Below are 18,184 nucleotides of genomic sequence, written 5' to 3'. Positions count from 1 at the left end.
ACATACATATAAAGGGAAATTAAAACCCATACCTAGCTAAATGTTGCTGAATTGGATTACCTATTATTCGGTGCATAACAGTGCTGTTTCTAAGTCACACAGCAGACTACATGGCAACGTTGGGAATTAATTTTTTCTTGGAGGGTACTCAACAGTTATACCTGAATATGTGTTATTTTGAAAGAGACACTTAGTAAAGCAAATGGAGGAGGTGATAATATTCTTATGCCTATGGCAATCTGCCATGTGTGTATAAACATTTGTCTATAGCGGCTACAGCAAGCTAGGCATGGCTGTGCATGTTAGAGGGTTTTTTTCGATCTAAATGAAAACTCTACCTTTGAGAGGGGAAGATTTTGCCTTTTGCAGACAAAATACATTGTTCTTTCAGCTGTTCCAGGAAAACCAAACAAAGCAAATGAACGTTTTATTTTCATTTCTCGCTTTGGAATGTGTTTTTGTTTCCAAGGTCTTGTATTAAAGTGATCCTGTAATGTGTTTTTCAACTAGGGTAGTAGAAATCGCCTAAGAGCTGAGTTCGGTAATATGTTTATTTTCAAATGCGGTTTTTGAGTAAAAAGTTGAACAACTAGGAGAGACGAGTCCTGCTAACCCTGCCCACACAGCATGGTTAATAGCATATTGTGTAAACAGGCTATGGCCTTCTGTGGATGGGAGTTCACTTTTTAAAATTTTTTCCCTGTATGGGCTTGTTGTTTGCAAGACAAATTGTACTTTTTGATACTCATTTGGAGTTTTTAGAACTTGACTGTACTTTATTAATTTTCTGAGGAGGATAAAAATAAAACGCTAATATTGTTTTGATATAAGTTTTGGCTGGGGTTAAAATTATAAAACATACAGTTCCGACTTGAATACAATTTCAACTAAAGAGACAGTGCTCTCTGTATTTAGAGCAGAGCTGAATGTGTTCAGTGCTGTGTATACAGATGTGTTACACAGAATAGTGAGGTACACGATTTCTCTGATTCCAACAGACCCTCTGTCCCAGTCTATGATTCTACAGAAACTTCTCTCTATCTCATTCTGTACCCATTCCCCACTTGCTACTCTGCACAATGCAGAGAATCTATTAACTCTAAATGCTCTTTGCAGCATGTACAGTTGGTACGAAAAGTATTCAGACCCCTTTTTTTTTTTTTTTCTTCTTCTTCTTCTTCTTTGTTTCCTTGCCGGCAAGTGGTTTAAACATTTTTTTGTTTTTGCTCATCAATGTATACTCTGCACCCCATCTTGAAAAACAAATGTAGATATTTAAATTATTATTTAACAAATAAGAAAACTATCACATGGGAATAAGTATTCAGACCCTTTGCTGTGACACTCATTTAACTCACTTGCTGTGCATTTTCTTCTGATCCTCCTTGAGACTTGATTGGGAGAGGCACATACCGGTCTATATAAGACATCACAGTGCACGTCAGAGAATCATGAGGTCTAAGGGACTGCCCAAGGAGCTCAGAGACAGAATTGTGGCAAAGCACATAATTGGCCAAGGTTACAAAAAGAATTCTGCAGCATTCAAGTTTTCCGAAGAGCACAGTGGCTTCCATTATCCTTAAATGGAAGAAGTTTGGGACTACTACAACTCCTACTTGACCTGGCAGTCTAGCGATTGGTGGAGAAGAGCCTTGGTGAAGAGGAACCCCAAGATCAAAGGACTAAAAAAACACATGAAAGACTGCATATGAGATATAAGATTCTCTGGCCTGTTGAGACAAAGATTGAACTTTTTGGTATCAATTCTAAGCAGAATGTGTGGAGAAAACCAGGTACTGCTCATCTTCTGACAAATACAATCCCAACAGTGACACATGGTGGTAGCATCATTCTAAGCTAAGCTGCAGAGACAGGAGACTGGTTGCAATTGAAGGCAAGATTTATGTGGTTAAGTGCAGAGATATCCTGGATGAAAACCTCTTCCAGCTCTGTGACCATTCCTAACTGGTCCACCCAGACCTAAATCCTAATGACCATTTCTGGAGAGACTTGGAAATGGCTGCCGGGAGAGGCTCTGCAAGGAAAAATGGCAGAGGATCCCCAAATTCAGATGTGAAAAAGTTGTTGCATCAATCCCAAGATGATTCATGGCTGTTCTAGCTCTAAAGGTGTTTCTTTTCAATACTGTGCAAAGGCTCTGAATACTTATCACCATGTGATATAATGAGCTGTATACCTGTCTATCAAGTAAACTTAGAAGCTTCCTATGGAATGACAGAAAGCAGAGATCAAGAAAACCATGAAGAATTGATAAAGTATATTGGAAATTTGTATAACTTTTCCTTGCATAAACCTTATGAATTATTTGCTTAAAGTGGGCAATCCCTTTAACATTGGCAATCCTGGGGGCTTTCACTAGATCCTTGGTTGCCATACCAATGCATTGGCTTACAGAGTTGTTGTGCTGAAGCTAAAGGTTAATCATTGTTGTGTGCTTTTGAATAGGAATAGGGGTTCTGTCAGAACATGCCCTACTTTTTTTGTATTATTCAGAAATCCTTCTCTAACATAAGCCTACATATGACAGGGCCTCATAGCCTGTCTTATTGGTTAGCAGAAATCACTAGACATTAACAGTGATGTTTTAAATTAAATCTTCTTGTCAATGACCATTGTACAGTATCTTGTCAACAGTAGTCACAGCATGGGCCTAACATTTTGAGTTGTGTTAAAAAGTTGTGATAATTTTCTCAAAGCTAAAGTAGACGGGTTACCTCTCGGTAGAGAAAAAAATGGGAGCAGTTATGATTGTTTTTTAAAGTAATCTGCTAATGACCAGTCGTGTCTGGGGTGTTTACTTGCCTGCATTTCTGCTTGAGTGACTATTCATAAACTTGTAAGCAGTGGTGGATTTTGGGGGAAGTGCTGCTGATAAGAGGGCTGCACTGGGTGAGAGGATTCTCATGTTATACCACTATAATATTATTGCTCCACTACCTAGTTGAATTTTTTTCTTCCCTGTCCCAATGTTGTATATCAATGATCATCATCATGTTGAATTGATTGATGTACATAGAAAGTTAGAATGTAGATTTAATAAATCAAAGCTGTCCCTGGATATCTGTGCGACTATCCTTTTAATTTTACACTGGTACCCTGACCCTTTGGGTGGTTTCACTTTTTTTTTTTTTTTTTTTTAATATACATCAGTGAATTTTGTCTAATAGACATGTACAGATTGGTTTTCTCCGCCTGGCTTCAGTGTTAGGAGGATTGGAGGGAAAAAAGGAGGAAGATCATCTCCAACTCTTAAACCTGCTTTGGCATGAGACCCTACAGTATAGTTTCAACAATATGCACCAAAGAACAAAATTGCTGTCTAAGGGTGGACTCCATGATTTAATTTTCTCTGATGCCTTACTGAACCTTTATTTTCAATTTGCTTTTTCACACTTCAGGTTCTAAATTGACCACTGATCAGTAAGACAAAAATGTGTGAGAAGGCCAATTGAAAATAATGGTTCAGTAAGGCATTGGTGAAAATTCACTGAAAACCAATCTGTGTATGTCCATAGGCCAAAATGGCTGTAGTGAATAAACACCAATGTGAGTCTATCCTTAGACAGCAATTTTGTTCTTCATTGCATAGTGTTGAAACTATACTATAGGGTCTCATGCCAAAGCATGTTTGAGAGCTGGAGGTGATCTTCCTCCTTTTTTCCCCCTCCTATCCCAATTACAGCTTCTTCCAATAAGGTCTGGTCTGTACACCATACTATTAGGCCTTTGTGATGAGAGTAGACTACAGTCTGTGTAGTTCTTATGTAGCAGGGCTCTAGTATTCTGTGCTGTCTAAAATACCTGCAAGTTGAGAGCTTGGCTGTTGGAGCACTTAGACCCCTGCCTTGCTTACATTATCTTTTCACGTATCTTCTAGATCAGAAAAAGAAGGAAAGGAAAAGGGCTAGAGGTATTTCTCCAATTGTGTTTGATAGAAGTGGAAGTTCTGCATCAGACTCTTATGCAGGTATTATTTCTTTCTCAGATCCTTTTTCTGATTTCTTCCACAATAACACATTGCTAGTAAAGCCTCTGTTGGCATGGGAATCTTTAGTGGGGAAGGTGAGTGGGCTGTAGTCGGCCTGTAACCTTTTTGTGGAGGTTGGGAACTGTGCTTCCCTCTCTGATGTCTATGGGATTTAGATGAAATTCTCTCCTAATATAACCCGACGGAAAAACAGCTTAACCCACTGTGACAATTATTTACTATCGAAAGCTCATGTAAGGATTAAACAGTCCTGTGCTGTTTTCCTGCACCAGATCTGCTCAGCCGTGTTAATTTATTGATTTTGCAAGATTTTTATTTTTTTGTAGCATTTGAAAACAGCTGTTTTGAAAATGTATTTTTTGTCTGAAGGCGCAATCTGAATCCATTTACTTTGACTAAACACAGGTTCAGAAAAGAAGCATGAAAAATTGTCCTCCTCTGTTCGTGATGTTCGAAAAGGTATCCTTTCAATTTTTCCCTTCTGATTCTCTTCTCCCCCCTCAAAGGCTTGTCAATGTTATACTCAGTGGAGGATTTACATTTGCCTAGATTGCTGTATTATGCACAATATTCAATTGTCACTGGGAATAAACCTTAGCTGAGAATATGCGGATATCTCCACCTCATTAAAACCCATGTATACATTTATTCTTCTCATTTTTCCTTCTTGACCTTTCTTCTGTGGCTCCTACATGTTTTTAAGGGGACAAGTCAGCCATTTTGACCATGCAGAACTGCAATCAATGTTAGGTAGCAGTCCTGCAAATATGTATAGTCATATCATTATGAATTTAATAGCAGAAGAACTGCGAAGTGAATGACTGCTGCAGTAGTTGCTAATAGAGGGAACAGAAAACACCAGAAGAACCCTCACAGAGGACTTTCAGGAGCTTCAGACCTGGATTATAACTTCACAGTCCTGCTGCAACTAACACATACGTTTGGTTACACATATCTCCATGATTGCTTTACTATCCAAAACAGTTGTCTACAACTGTGTTGGATAGTATACATTGCTGCTGTAGACTCCCTTTAAACCCCTCATCCAGGAGGCAGCAGAAAACATGTACCATCTTAAACATACACGGTAGTGCCACTCCTGTGTAGCATTGACAGGGCAGGGGTTTCCATGTAATTGTTATATCTGAATTGTTTCTTTGCTATAAAGGAAATCTACCACTTTGAAAATGCTGATTTAAACCAAGCATGCCTCTGGCTAGCTGAGTACATGCTAATGCAGGATTCTTGATAATCCAATAAAACTTGAAATAATAAGAATTAGCAGCTGGCACTCCAGCACTTGGGCTGTTTCTAATTATGCATGCCTACTGGGTTTTGTATATTCTATACACTCCTTCCCTTCCACAGCTACCTAGAGCTGGTGACGTCACTTGGCTATCATGACTCTCATGCATGCGCACTCGTCACTTCTGTTGCCCAGACGGCTGCGGGGTCGTATCATGCAGCCATCTACTCCTCAGTGACAAGCGTGCATGCGCAAGAATTCCCGAGGACCAGGTGACGTCTCTGGAGCTGTGGAAGGGAGTGAATAGAAAATACAAAACCCAGTAGGCATACATTATTAGAAACGGCCCAAGTGCTAGAGTGCCAACTGCTAATTCGTATGATTTCAAATGTTATTTTATTTGGAAAACACAAGGTTTATTGGATTATCAAGAACAGATCCTGCATCAGTATTGACTCAGGCTAGCCGGAGCTATGATTGATTTAGATCTGCATTTTTAAAGTTGTAGATAACATCTCGCCTTTCCTGACACTTCTGTTCTAATAATTCTCTCCTAATAATTATTTGAATTTCCAATGAAATAAAAATTTTAAAGCAATTTGCATAGCTGAAAGTTTTGCCATTCCTTGTAACCCCATACTCCCGTAATATTTGAGTAAATTGACAGCTGGATGTTATGAGTTGCAGCTATGTTCCTAATGTCTAGAACTGTCTAAACTGATTTTACAGTATCTGACACTGCTAGGACAAATCCTGATGATCTCGTAGTATTAAATGGGGCTGCAGATCGCATCTGTAATTTTCTGCTTCATCAGCAAAAATGGCACCCCTCTCCTTTTCAGGGGTTGTCCCAGCTTTTTAAACCCCACCGATAAAGATCACTCTTAGGAGATAACAATCAAAATTAGTACAACACCTTTAACTTAAGGAACAAAGGAATGGCAGAACACAATTGTGTGAAAAGATGCTCCAGAATTGTTGTTGCCTATGTGAATAATTGCATTTAGTACAAGTGTCAGAGGTGGTGACTGTTTGTAGCTATTCTGACCTGTCACTTTAGCCTCTGTTCAACAATTTAGTCACTGCCTAGTGGTTGAGCAGTATACAGATCCCATGTGCTTTTTCTGAAAAAAACCTTGTTAGGATACTGATTTCACAGCATGAGAATCATTGCTTTGTGTTCAGTTTAACATTCAGCCTTTGCAAACCAAAGGTTGAGTTACATCCACCTATCGCCACAAATTTGAGGTTTAGAGGACTTAATCCTTGTTTCCAAGGCCATAACGGGTTTTTTTTTCACAAACCTTTCTTACTCACTGGATAAATAATCTTTCATGAAAATTGCCTTTTCTAAGTTTGATCACTTTTATTTTTTATTCTGTTTTATGAGAATAAGTGTTGGGCAGTGTTCACATGCTGCGTTTATATTCAAGCACAGTGGGGAGGAATTTCCAATTTGTATGTGCTTTATACCTTAAAGGGTTATTCTCATCTGAGCACTCGCATTATTTCATTAATCTGCCATTAATAAACATTTCTTCAATTAGATGTTATTAAAAAAATGCTCCTGTGTGAAGATAATTTCTCATAAATGTGGTCATGTTGTCCCTTAGAAACAAGAGATAGCTTCCTCGGATACGGCCACCTCTGATGAATTGAGTGCACAAAGAAACAAAAGGTTTTTGTATATAAAATGTCTGGGAGTTACTACATGTCGCACAGCCGTCCTGTGGTAATGATTGCTGAATCCTGGTGGTCCGGCAGGACTCTAGCGCAAGTCTGGCCACCGCTGCCAGAGTGTGACGTGGTCCTATCCGAGGAAGCTATCTGGTTTCTAAGGGACAACATGACTACATTTATGAGAAATTATCTTCACACAGGAACATTTTTTTAATTAACATCCAATTGAAGAAATGTTTACATATGGAAAATGAATTTAATTAAATGTAACTGCCCAGATGGGAAAACCCCTTTAATGCATGTTAAATCTGGAGTAAGTAGCCTGAAGTGAAAAGTGGAGTTGATTGGACAAAGGCAGAAGTGTCATAACTACAATTATACATCCCCCAAGCACCCCTACATAAAAACTCACTGGTGTGCAAACTGAATTAGGCTGTGCACCCACATTGCAGTTCAAACTGTATTGTAAATAACTGCAATTGGTTTTGATGGGATTTTAGGTGTGTTTTTTCATTTAACAGGTAAAAGAAATAAATTGAACAAGTTGAATCAATTTTGACAGGTTTTACCTGCAAAATAAAAAACTTCCCCAAAAGAAACATGAATGAATGGCGTTATTTACAATGTCGTTGAGATGTAATTTTTCACATCAACCTGTGAATGCATCATTGGGCCGGGAAGTTGACTTATCTTTGCTAAAATTTCTTGTAATATACAGGGTGAGCCATCTATATGGATACACCTAAATGAAATGGTTTGTCATATCAACTTCATGTTTTGAGTCACATTAGTACAGGCGGTCCCCTACTTAAGAACACTCGACTTAGATGACCCTTAGTTAAAGATGGATTCCTCTACTTCTGAAGCTCTCTGGAGGCTGCAATAATTAGCTGTAAAGTGTCTGTAATGAAGCTTTATTTATAATCCATGGTCCCATTGCAGCAAAAATATTTGCTGCCTCTATAATTATAAAATGTACAACATGGAACCCATGTTGTATGTAACCCGGTGACTGTCTGTATATGGAAAGGGCACTCTTCTCAAGATGGTTCTTGACCATGGTGGCCATTTTGATGTCGGCTATTTTAGATCCAACTTTTTTTTTCCAATGGTAAGAGGGTCATTTAATACATCAAACTTATTTCACTAGAAATACAATGAGGTTGGTTTTTAACATAACTTTATTCTTGATTTATTTACAAGTTTATGACCTCTGTCAAAAGTGCTACCCATTGTGTTGGATTGTCAATGCAACCCTCTTCTCCCACTCTTGACACACTGATAGCAACGCCACAAAAGAAATGGTAGCACAGGCTTCCAGTATCCATTGTTCCTGATGCTGCACATCTCGTATCTTTTGACTTCTTTGACTTCAGATGACCCAATTGTCCAACCATTCCTACATGAACAATCCCCTGAAAAGTGGATTGGTTGTCATGGACCAGTTGAATGGCCATTGATCTGTTCCCCTTAGATCTTTGGGGCCATCTGAAGGCAACGCTATGTCTACGCTATGAAGATACACGATGTGCACCATCTGAAACCATGCATACTGGAAGCCTGTGCTAGAATTTCTTCTGTCTATCAGTGTGTCAAGAGTGGGAGAAAAGGGTTGCATTGACAATCCAAAACAATGGGAAGCACTTTAAACGCATTTTATAAGTGGTCAAAACTTGTAAATAACTCATTAAAGAATAAGTTATGTTAAAACCAAGCACAACATCGTTTTTCTTGTGAAATTCCTAATAAGTTTTAATTATTTTTTACATGACTCTTTCCATTGGAAAAAGAAAGTTGAATTCAAAGTGGCTGACTTCAAAGTAGCCGCCATGGTCAACACCCATCTTGAAAATTTTCCACCCTCCCATATACTAATGTGCCAACAAACAGCAAGTTGGAATCACCAGCCATTCCCATTTTATTTAGGTGTATCTATATAAATGGCCCACCCTGTAGTTTACATTTTAAGATCCAGTGGGCCATTATACTGGCCAAATAATTGTTAAATAGCATTTATTCTTATTTTTCTGTAATGCAGCTCTTCTGAAAAGACGTGTCCTGCTGTTATTCACAGAGCATACATTATTGAAATGATGGTTCATTGCTTAGTGATTTGTAGACTTGCTGCTTGGTTTGTTTGTGAATAAAAGTAAGCAAATTAAACTATGTTCTTCATGATAACATGTTGTAATGCCTTTAGGACAAGCCATTGTTATCTGATTAGTTGAGGTCATCTTCAGTGGTCATTTGTTATTAGAAATGGTTCCCTACAAGCTATGCTGCCTCTCCACTGTTTACATTGTACTCTATCTACATAGTAACTGCTGTGCATAGAAGGGCATCTTATCCCATTAACTGGATTGAGACAGCTTCTTTACCCTGCACCACAGCTGTAATGTTGGAAACAAAGTGGTTGCAGTGCCCATAAAAGATCTGCAATCTTATCAAATGGCTACTAGGCTGATATTAATGGGCCAGTCTATAGTCCATTGTTCAAGAGCAAGTTGGATCCAACAAACTGGTTCTGTACACTTATACATCTCACAAGTTGCAATTGGCCTTGAGCAATGGGCTTAAGAAGTAGTATTTGTGTGTGAAAAAACCTCCAACCTTACATACAGGAACTAAATGCCTTTTAAATGACATCTATCACCAGGATGAAGCATTGTAAACCAAGCACACTGACATACTAGTGTGTGCCCCCTCTGGAAGGATTAGCTCTTTATGCCCTTGTTTTTAAGAAAGAAAAGCTTTAAAAAATTTGCAAATTTTAATTTAAAAGCAAAGGCAAAAGTAGCTAAAAGAGCGCATCCTATCAGTTGGGAATACACCTCCATTTAAGTGTACTATGTTTACAATCCTTCATCCTGGTAGATGTCTTTTGAGTTTAGAGTTTTAATATTTTCAGTTGTGCTTTTGTAATAAAACACAACTCTAAAAAGTTGTGCCTAGTGTAGAGAGGGGTTTCAGATTAGAGGGTCATGTGTAATGTGAAAAATGTGTAAACTGCTACCATGTCTTTTTTAAAATTCTTGTTTGATTTTTATTTTTCAGAAAGAATTAATAAAATTAGGTACATTCTCCAAGATGCCAGATTCTTCCTTATTAAAAGCAACAATCATGAAAATGTTTCATTGGCCAAAGCAAAGGTAAATTTTACTTTTTTCTTTTAAATCCTCCATATGTAAAGATGCGTGGTACCATATTGGGCTTTTGCAAGATGCAAACCACATTTTTGTATCCTATTGAAAGACATATTCTGTTATATACTGTTGCTTTCAGCTTTGTTTTTAAACAGAATCCACAGAAACCCTGGCTTTATACAAAAGGACACAAATAAATGGATGTACTTTATTTGGGTACCCTTTTTACACAGCCTAAAGACAGAAAGGATGTCTGTATTTCTGGAATCTGTGTCTGCTGAAACACCTTTTTTATGACTTGTAAGACTACAAGGAAATAATCTGCTTCTTATGCAAGGGTATAAGGGAAATGGGCAGCATTGAAATACTAAATTCCCTGGAAACAATTACACTGATCACTTGAAATAAACATGGCTGCCATGATTGTATGATTCTGGTCTCTAAACATAGATGAGTCAGTGGTGCATTTGTGGTTAAAACCAGTTCATGCCTGTATTGGAAACTAAAAGCGGTGAACAGAAGCTGAAAGATGCAGGTGTGGTGTATTTTGTTTTTTTCTATTAATAAAGGTAGCAAGATGGAACCTGCTGAACACAGGTTTGCACTTATCATTCCCTGCCTTTTTCCATAATATACTGCATAATGCATCTTACGATTTCCTTGCTTTGGTTTTTCTCTGACATTTTATGCATCATTTTGACTTGATGTTATATTTAATTTATACAGGGTGTTTGGTCAACCCTGCCAGTAAACGAGAAAAAGCTGAACGCAGCATTTAGGTCTGCAAGAAGTGTGATATTGGTATTCTCTGTTAGAGAAAGTGGCAAATTTCAAGGTAAGCCTTCAGGACTGCATTTGGCTATAGTCAAAACCTTTTCAGTTGTAACCTTTTCAATTGTCAGCTCCCACAACCAAGATATTTTTTTCTTTTTTCTTCTTTTAAACCAAAAAAAGGAGGTAAGTGGAGGTGTCCGTTGCAACGAAAGTGAAAGGCATAAATAAATACAGAGCCTTCAAGAAAGTGGTGTGTTTTTTCGCCAATTTCGCCACATTTGGAATTTTTTTCTGCTTACCAGTACACAGCATGGAATATTAGATAAATCACTTCAAAGCCCAATTTATAGATATTTGAAGGTAGGGAGCAAAAAATGGAAACGCAAGATGAAAGACCAAGTTGTTAAGGGGTTAAAGGACATCTGTCAGTTTAATGATGGTTTATGTGTCCTGATATGTTCCTCAGGACATGTTTTGTTATAACTCTATATGCAACAATTGCGAAAATGTAGAGTTATAAAAGTTATGCTACGTCACTGAGCGCCTTAAGAAGCCTTGTATTTTAATTTACGTGCTCGCCCTGTAGTGCTACTGGTCTCGCCCGTCACTCTGTTAGAGTCATAACAGAAGTTCCTCAGGAACTTATTAGGACACCTCTACCATCAGTGATGATAGTTGTCGTTAAAGACTGGAACTTAATATGCCAGTCTTAATAAAGTCCTCCCACTATGACAATGTTTTGTTGGGAATCTGATATTACCGTTTAAAGAGGACCTGTCGCCCATAAAAACGGCACTAGGAGCTGCTTACTATAGTGTTACACTGCTAGCCTTATCGGAAACCTCAGTTAACGCTAGCAGACACTGCCGCGATGTAGAAACTAGAAACGCTGGACCGCTCTTAAAGGGCACCTACCACCCCGATTCTACCTACAAAGGTAGAAGGGGTGGTAGGTGGGTGACTGGGACGTGAGGATAGCCCTTTTTGGGCTAATCCTCACGTCCCGGCTATCTTTTAGAAAAGTTTATTGCAGGCATATGCAAATTTATTTATGCGGCTACTGGGGCGTGGAGTAGCCGGACATGAGGCTACTAGTCGCGGCTACTCCACACCCCAGTAGCCACGTTACTCCGCCTACCATTTAATCTTCTGCGCGCAGAACGTAGGCCTTCGGCTGCGCGGGGCCGGAGCTACTGCGCATGCGCAGAAGGCCGTAGATGCCGGGGGACTCGGACGAGGGCGTGCAGCTACGAGGAGCTGCGCGCCGAAAATTAAATGGTAGGCGGAGTAAAGTGGCTACTGGGGCGTGGAGTAGCCGCGACTAGTAGCCTCATGTCCGGCTACTCCACGCTCCAGCATAAATAAATTTGCATATGCCTACAATGAACTTTTCTAAAAGATAGCCGGGACATGAGGATTAGCCCAAAAAGGGCTATCCTCGCGTCCCATTCATCCACCTACCACCCCTTCTACATTTATAGGTAGAATCGGGGTGGTAGGGTTCCCTTTAAAGCAGGCCGGCATATTCATGAGGGGGCGATCCAAGGGGCTGCCTCTTCCCAGGAGCGCCTTGCCCACTCCATGGGCCGGGGGTGACTGCTGATCGTCATGTGGCAGTACCCACCCCTAATCCCTCCCCCTCATGATTACCAAAGACTGCTTTGAGCGCTGTCCGGTTTTTCTGCTAGCAGTATCGGAGGTTTCCAATAACCCTAGCAGTGTAACACTGCTGGGACTGTATATAACCGCTCCTAGTGTTTTTAAGGGTGACGGGCCCTCTTTAAATGACAAATGTGCCAAGAGTTTGAGTCCTTTTATTTTATTAATTTCATTAAAACAATTTCATTTCTCAGGGTTTGCACGGTTGTCATCCGAATCTCACCATGGTGGTTCACCAATACACTGGGTGCTTCCTGCAGGAATGAATGCAAAGATGCTTGGTGGAGTCTTCAAGATTGATTGGATATGCAGGTATGCTCAGATAAAGTACTTCTATATGCAATAGCCCTGAGAAACGTTAGTATGTTGTCCTGTCATTTTGCATTTACCAAAGTTGCCCAGCCTTTCTTTTTTCAATTTCTTTCTTCCCATCTGGTCCATGAGAAGATCATGAAATATTCAGGTTTGGAGAACTTCTGTAACAATTGTTACTAGAAAGTTAATGATGGCCGCTTCTTGTACCCCTCTTTTTCATAGCTGGAACACTGTATGACTAGATTTTTTAGTTTTTAATATGTAAATGACCTCTTACCTTCTCACTTGCTGGTCTAGCATAATTTTAAAATTCTTCTGAAATCTGCTGTTTTCCTGGATCACCCCAAGGTGTAGTAATTTTGGGTTCATTTGCGAGTCACATTTCTAGAATCAGGTCTTTAGCCTTGGAAATACGGTAAGACTGTCTTTTGGGCAACTTCGTTATTGGCATTTTAAAATCATTCAACAGCAAATACTTTTAGTAGGCAGTAACCAAGACTATTTTTGTGGGGGAGTCTTTTTTTAGTAAAATGATGGATATGAAAGAAAAGTACAAAATTGTAATGAGATGTTTTGACACACTCCGTGGACTTTTTTTTGGACAATTTGAGGTTGAAGAACTTGACCTAAAGCTATGGTGTTAGAGTATGTATGTTTATTTTTAATACTATAAACTAATGCCCTTTCCCTCGGATGCTTCTTCATCCTTTCATTAACTAGGAGAGAACTGCCATTTACCAAATCTGCCCATTTGACCAACCCATGGAATGAACATAAGCAAGTGAAAATTGGACGTGATGGTCAGGTATGAGAAATGTACATGTAGCATATTTTCAATTGTTGTGAAGCTGATCTGATCATCAAATGCTCCCCAATAACTTGACCACTTATGATGTCTTAAAGGGAGTTGCTCTGGAGAGTTGTGTAATCATACCCTTGTGGGTATTGTTAATTGACCCTCAGCATTCAACTTTCCCCCTACTCCCTAGACGCTTTCTGGTGCTCAGGGAAGAGGGTAGGGGCTGTGTTCAGTGAAGGGTAATCAAAATCTTGCTACAAACCTGAAAGACTTTGTTTTTCACAGTCCTGCAGCTACTAACACACACATACGAAAACGCTATGGCCAACCACCCGAAAACACACACAGAAATGTGATGTATGTTTTCGTTGAGATACACACAGTAGTTAATCTATTCCACTGCCGTATCCATCATCTGCAAATTGGTATCTTCCTATCCTAATGATAGTTGTTCCTCTATTTGCAGCCCCATTTCACACAGCCAGTGACTATTTCTCAGACCAATGCACGATTCCATTGTATGACATATCTCATACAAACACTCTGGGAACCTGCTTCTTAAGCATTTTGCACCTGCACCTTATGTGTTTCGTGCCATTAAGCAGTTAGGGCAACAGTGGATGAGGACTCCTCAAAGGTGCTTAGAGAAATTAAGTATGGGTGGATAGATGTGTCCTAGCACTGGCTCTATCATGCAGATTTTCCAGCCTCTCAGTCAGCTAGTTAGAATGTGATTTTAATCAAGCCTATCTGCCTTACATAGGTGCTCTACTAAAGTTCGATGTATCATTAAACTCAGTATTGTTAGGAAATGTATGCTGCAAACTAAGCTAATAGCCTAACACCAGCTGTACTTAAAGATACCACTTCTTACTATGATTTTTTAACCCCTTACTCCCGCTGTATGGGCTCAGCCCTCTCCATACAAGTTCACATGAAGGAAAACTGGCAGGCACTATCTTCCATCAGAGCAGTATCCCCGCTCGACACACATTAAGCCACAGACCAATCCTGGAACCGGAGATCGTGGTAGAGGACCATGCGGTGGTGCTCAGTTAATAAACATAAAAGTCCACAAGCAACACGTAGAATAAAGTAACGGCACTCACCCACTTCGAGAGAAACTGCCCCGTTGCCAAGGCTTGCTTCCCCCTGCAAGTGGGTGAGTGCTGTTACTTTCTTCTACGTGTCCCTCTCCATACAAGGTGGGTGTTTGTTGCATATTGCTGTAAGCATTTAAACCGCGGCAGCGTGTGGGAACCGCCATATTGGATTCAAACATCTTCCCCTGTGAGGTCATCGAGAGGCGGTGATCGGTTGCTATGACAGCCTTAGGTCATACAAAGACATGTCATTTGGGGCACACAGTGAAAGCAGTAAAATCCAAGCCCACAAGAAAATGGTGCAAATACATTCTTTCACAATTTTCACTGCTGTACACAGCATGGAATATTAAATAACATCACTATGAAGTGCAATTTGTTATGCAGAAAACAAGCCTTCACTCAGCTCTTAGCATGGGGAAAAAAGGTATAGATTTTTGAAGGTAGAGAGTAAAAAATTTAAACACAAAAACTTGGTTAATAATGAGTGCCAAAATATAGTATTCTTTTCAGGCAGATATAACATTTGCTGCTAAAACTGTGTACATCTATGTATGTTCACAACTGCTAGTAAACTCCCTTTAACCATTAAGGGTTGCGGTGGTTTAAGGCTCCTATCCTGTACTGTGTTTGAGTGGATTTCACCATTATTAAAGGCGTAGTAGAAGGTGTGTTTTTGTTTTATAATTTTGTATTTGTTAAACACATTTTCTCTGTTTCCAGGAAATTGAACCAGATTGTGGAACCCAACTTTGCCTTTTGTTTCCAACGGATGAAAGCATTGACTTGTATCAAGTCATTCACAAAATGAGGCACAAGAGAAGAATGCATTCACAGCCCCGATCCCGTGGTCGTCCCTCACGCCGAGAAGCGACACGAGAAGTGGGAAGGTTAGAAACGTTCTTTGGACTGATATTAGGCACTTGTGCTGGAGTAACATGACGGACAACACAGCACACATGTCGGTGCCAGTGATGAAGAGCAAAAATCCTCAAATCAAGCTGCATGGAAGAGTTTGTGGCTTCATTGAGGATTTCATTTTGATTCGATTCCTCCTGCCCCACCCATTCTCCCCCCAACCTCATTGTTGCATTCCGATTTTCAAGATCTTGCAGAGGTGGTTACCATTAAGGCTTGGAGAGCAGTTTTTGTAGACTAGAATAGACTAGATGCTTAAATTTCAGAGCCTTTCTAAATGCTTAGGCAGAACAAAAATTAAGGATTTAAATCTACTTGCCAGAAGAAAGTATGTTAATTTCTTGTTAAAAGCCTTTTCTTTCAGGTATAACCAAGGATATCCCCTATCAGATATGGGACTTTTAAATGGATCAATATTGGTGTTGCAGAAGATGCCACCTCCCTATGGGGGAGATAAAGCTTTAAAAAATGTTGCTTTGTTTTCAAGAGGAGCCTTGTTGGGACTATTTCCATATGGCTTCACCATGATGTGTATTAGAAGCAGATTACAAATGTGATCTATAAGTAACCCACAGTGAATACATCTTGCTGAGCTCCTGAAACCGCTTTAGGTTCTGTGAAAAGGGGAGCAAGTTGCACTTGGAGACCCGGCAACAAACCAGAAAGTGTGGCTGTTGCTGTGTCTGTACATCCCTTCCAGATGCTGGCAGTACCTGTGGACTATAAATATTTAGTGGATCGACAATAATATCTCACTGCTTTATGAACTTAACAGCCTGTACCATGGAAAAAGGGTGTAACATGGTTTCAGAATTGGAGAAGGCTTTCAAAGAACTGATGCTTAAAAAGCCCTTCAACCAATCCCTTCCCATATATAGGCTTATTGCAAAAAGATAAAGCTTACAGGTTTCCCCTAAAGACTGGATGTGTTGGCTTACTGTGGGTGATACGGTGGTAGGTAGAGAGCCAGCTCCACTTCCCCATTTCTATCTTGGACACCACCGATTAGGTAGGAGGAAACCTGACCGCCCCGTTTCATTTCTTTTTACATTTTTTTTCTCCCCCGTTTTTGCTTTGTATGGACTGAGCGCAAAGAAGTTGTAAGCTGAGGTTACCATTACACTAAAGGGCATACATGTGATCTTTTTTTTACGCCACTTTTGCAATGGACTGCAAAATATATTGTAACGGCACCACTACACCTTCTCAGGTCCGCCTTGTATATGTGGGGGCATACATCTTAAAAACCTTAGTGGACTTCTATATGAACTGTTGCTAAATTTTATACCGGTCATAAATGCACTCTACAAGAATGCGGTATGTTCCCTCTTTACACCAGCTTTTATTTTTTTTATTTTTTTGCTACTTTATTTTTTTTGCTTTATGTGCAACTGCTGTGCTTCTTGCTCAGAATATAAAAATTCACCCAGCTTTTTACTAGGGGATTTGATGACATATTGAACAAACCAATTTTGTAAATAATTGCTTTAGGCCATTTTCATCTATTCATTTGTGTTCAAATGTATAAATGTTTTTAATTTTATCTGAAGTAAGTTTTCAGTATGATACATTCTAATCTAGAACTGCCCAGGTACAATAATTCAGGACTGCTAAAGTGAATCACTTGGTTTAGTTTTAAAGTGTTTTGACCACTGCTCCGTTTACCCTACGAGGACTACAGAACATACTATTCCCTAATATGTGTCCTACCGAACGTAATGGAGCAGTAGCCATGCATGCACACCATTCTCATCATCACTATGGATCTCAGTAGGCTGACCCTGGAAATCTGACTTTGATTTAGGTTGGGTAGTAAGTAGGCAAAACAACTTTTACATATAATTTGTAAATGCAGGGAATTTTTTAAAATAAACTTTTTAATACCCATCACCACAGAGACCGTTCAAGTTGTCCTACATGTACGTCACTACCTCATCGCCGCAGGACAACAGACCAATAGAGGTGCCTGAGCAGACGGGATTACTTGGGTTATATATCCACACATATATATCATATCTCTTTGTCTCTCTATCTATATCTCTATCTATCTAAATCTCTAGCTATCTCTATCTACATATCTATCTCTATCTATAGATAGAAAGATAGATAGATAAATAAATAGAGCAAAAGACAAAACACCAGCACAGGTAGGTATACTGGAACCTTGTGCCAGTTAAAGTTCAAAACATAGAAAAAATAGCACTCCCAATTCATAAACGTTTTAAGCTTAAAACAATTAGTAGTTCCCCTTTAAAAAAAAAAAAAAAAAAAGGCTTTTTTGGATTCCATACATTTTAGCTAGTTTTCAGTGGCTTACCGAGAAGCAGGAGTATTAATTCAAGTTTCCAGTTGAAATAACAAAGCATAGGTCATAGAATTTTAAGGTAGGGTGATCTATGATTGTAATCATACAGAAAATGTTCAAGTATTTCCTATAACATGTCAGGAGAGCAGACCGGGGGCCCTCAGGTGTCAAAATCCAAGACCTTTCACCAGATTCACACAATAAGCCAAAGCATCCACTATGATGATATAAAC

The 18,184-nt window shown here is 39.4% G+C and overlaps 1 protein-coding gene across 3 annotated transcripts in view; it reads left to right on the top strand.

Moving 5' to 3' along the window:
- YTHDC1 (YTH N6-methyladenosine RNA binding protein C1) overlaps nt 1-18,184 on the top strand; it is a 31,107-nt gene that overhangs the window by 8,311 nt on the left and 4,612 nt on the right. Inside the window, exons 5-11 of one of the 3 annotated variants that reach the window (XM_072116440.1) lie at nt 3,899-3,988; nt 4,415-4,468; nt 9,990-10,084; nt 10,805-10,913; nt 12,706-12,823; nt 13,547-13,631; nt 15,452-15,618. In XM_072116440.1, coding sequence (XP_071972541.1) covers nt 3,899-3,988; nt 4,415-4,468; nt 9,990-10,084; nt 10,805-10,913; nt 12,706-12,823; nt 13,547-13,631; nt 15,452-15,618 — 718 coding nt within the window. The remainder of the gene's footprint in view (nt 1-3,898; nt 3,989-4,414; nt 4,469-9,989; nt 10,085-10,804; nt 10,914-12,705; nt 12,824-13,546; nt 13,632-15,451; nt 15,619-18,184) is intronic. The other 2 variants (XM_072116445.1, XM_072116453.1) reach the window with 2 other exon arrangements.

Source organism: Engystomops pustulosus, chromosome 1 (assembly GCF_040894005.1).
Source record: "Engystomops pustulosus chromosome 1, aEngPut4.maternal, whole genome shotgun sequence".
Lineage (NCBI taxonomy): Eukaryota > Metazoa > Chordata > Amphibia > Anura > Leptodactylidae > Engystomops > Engystomops pustulosus.
Note: the sequence above shows the minus strand (reverse complement) of the source record. Positions and strands in the feature narration are given on the sequence as shown.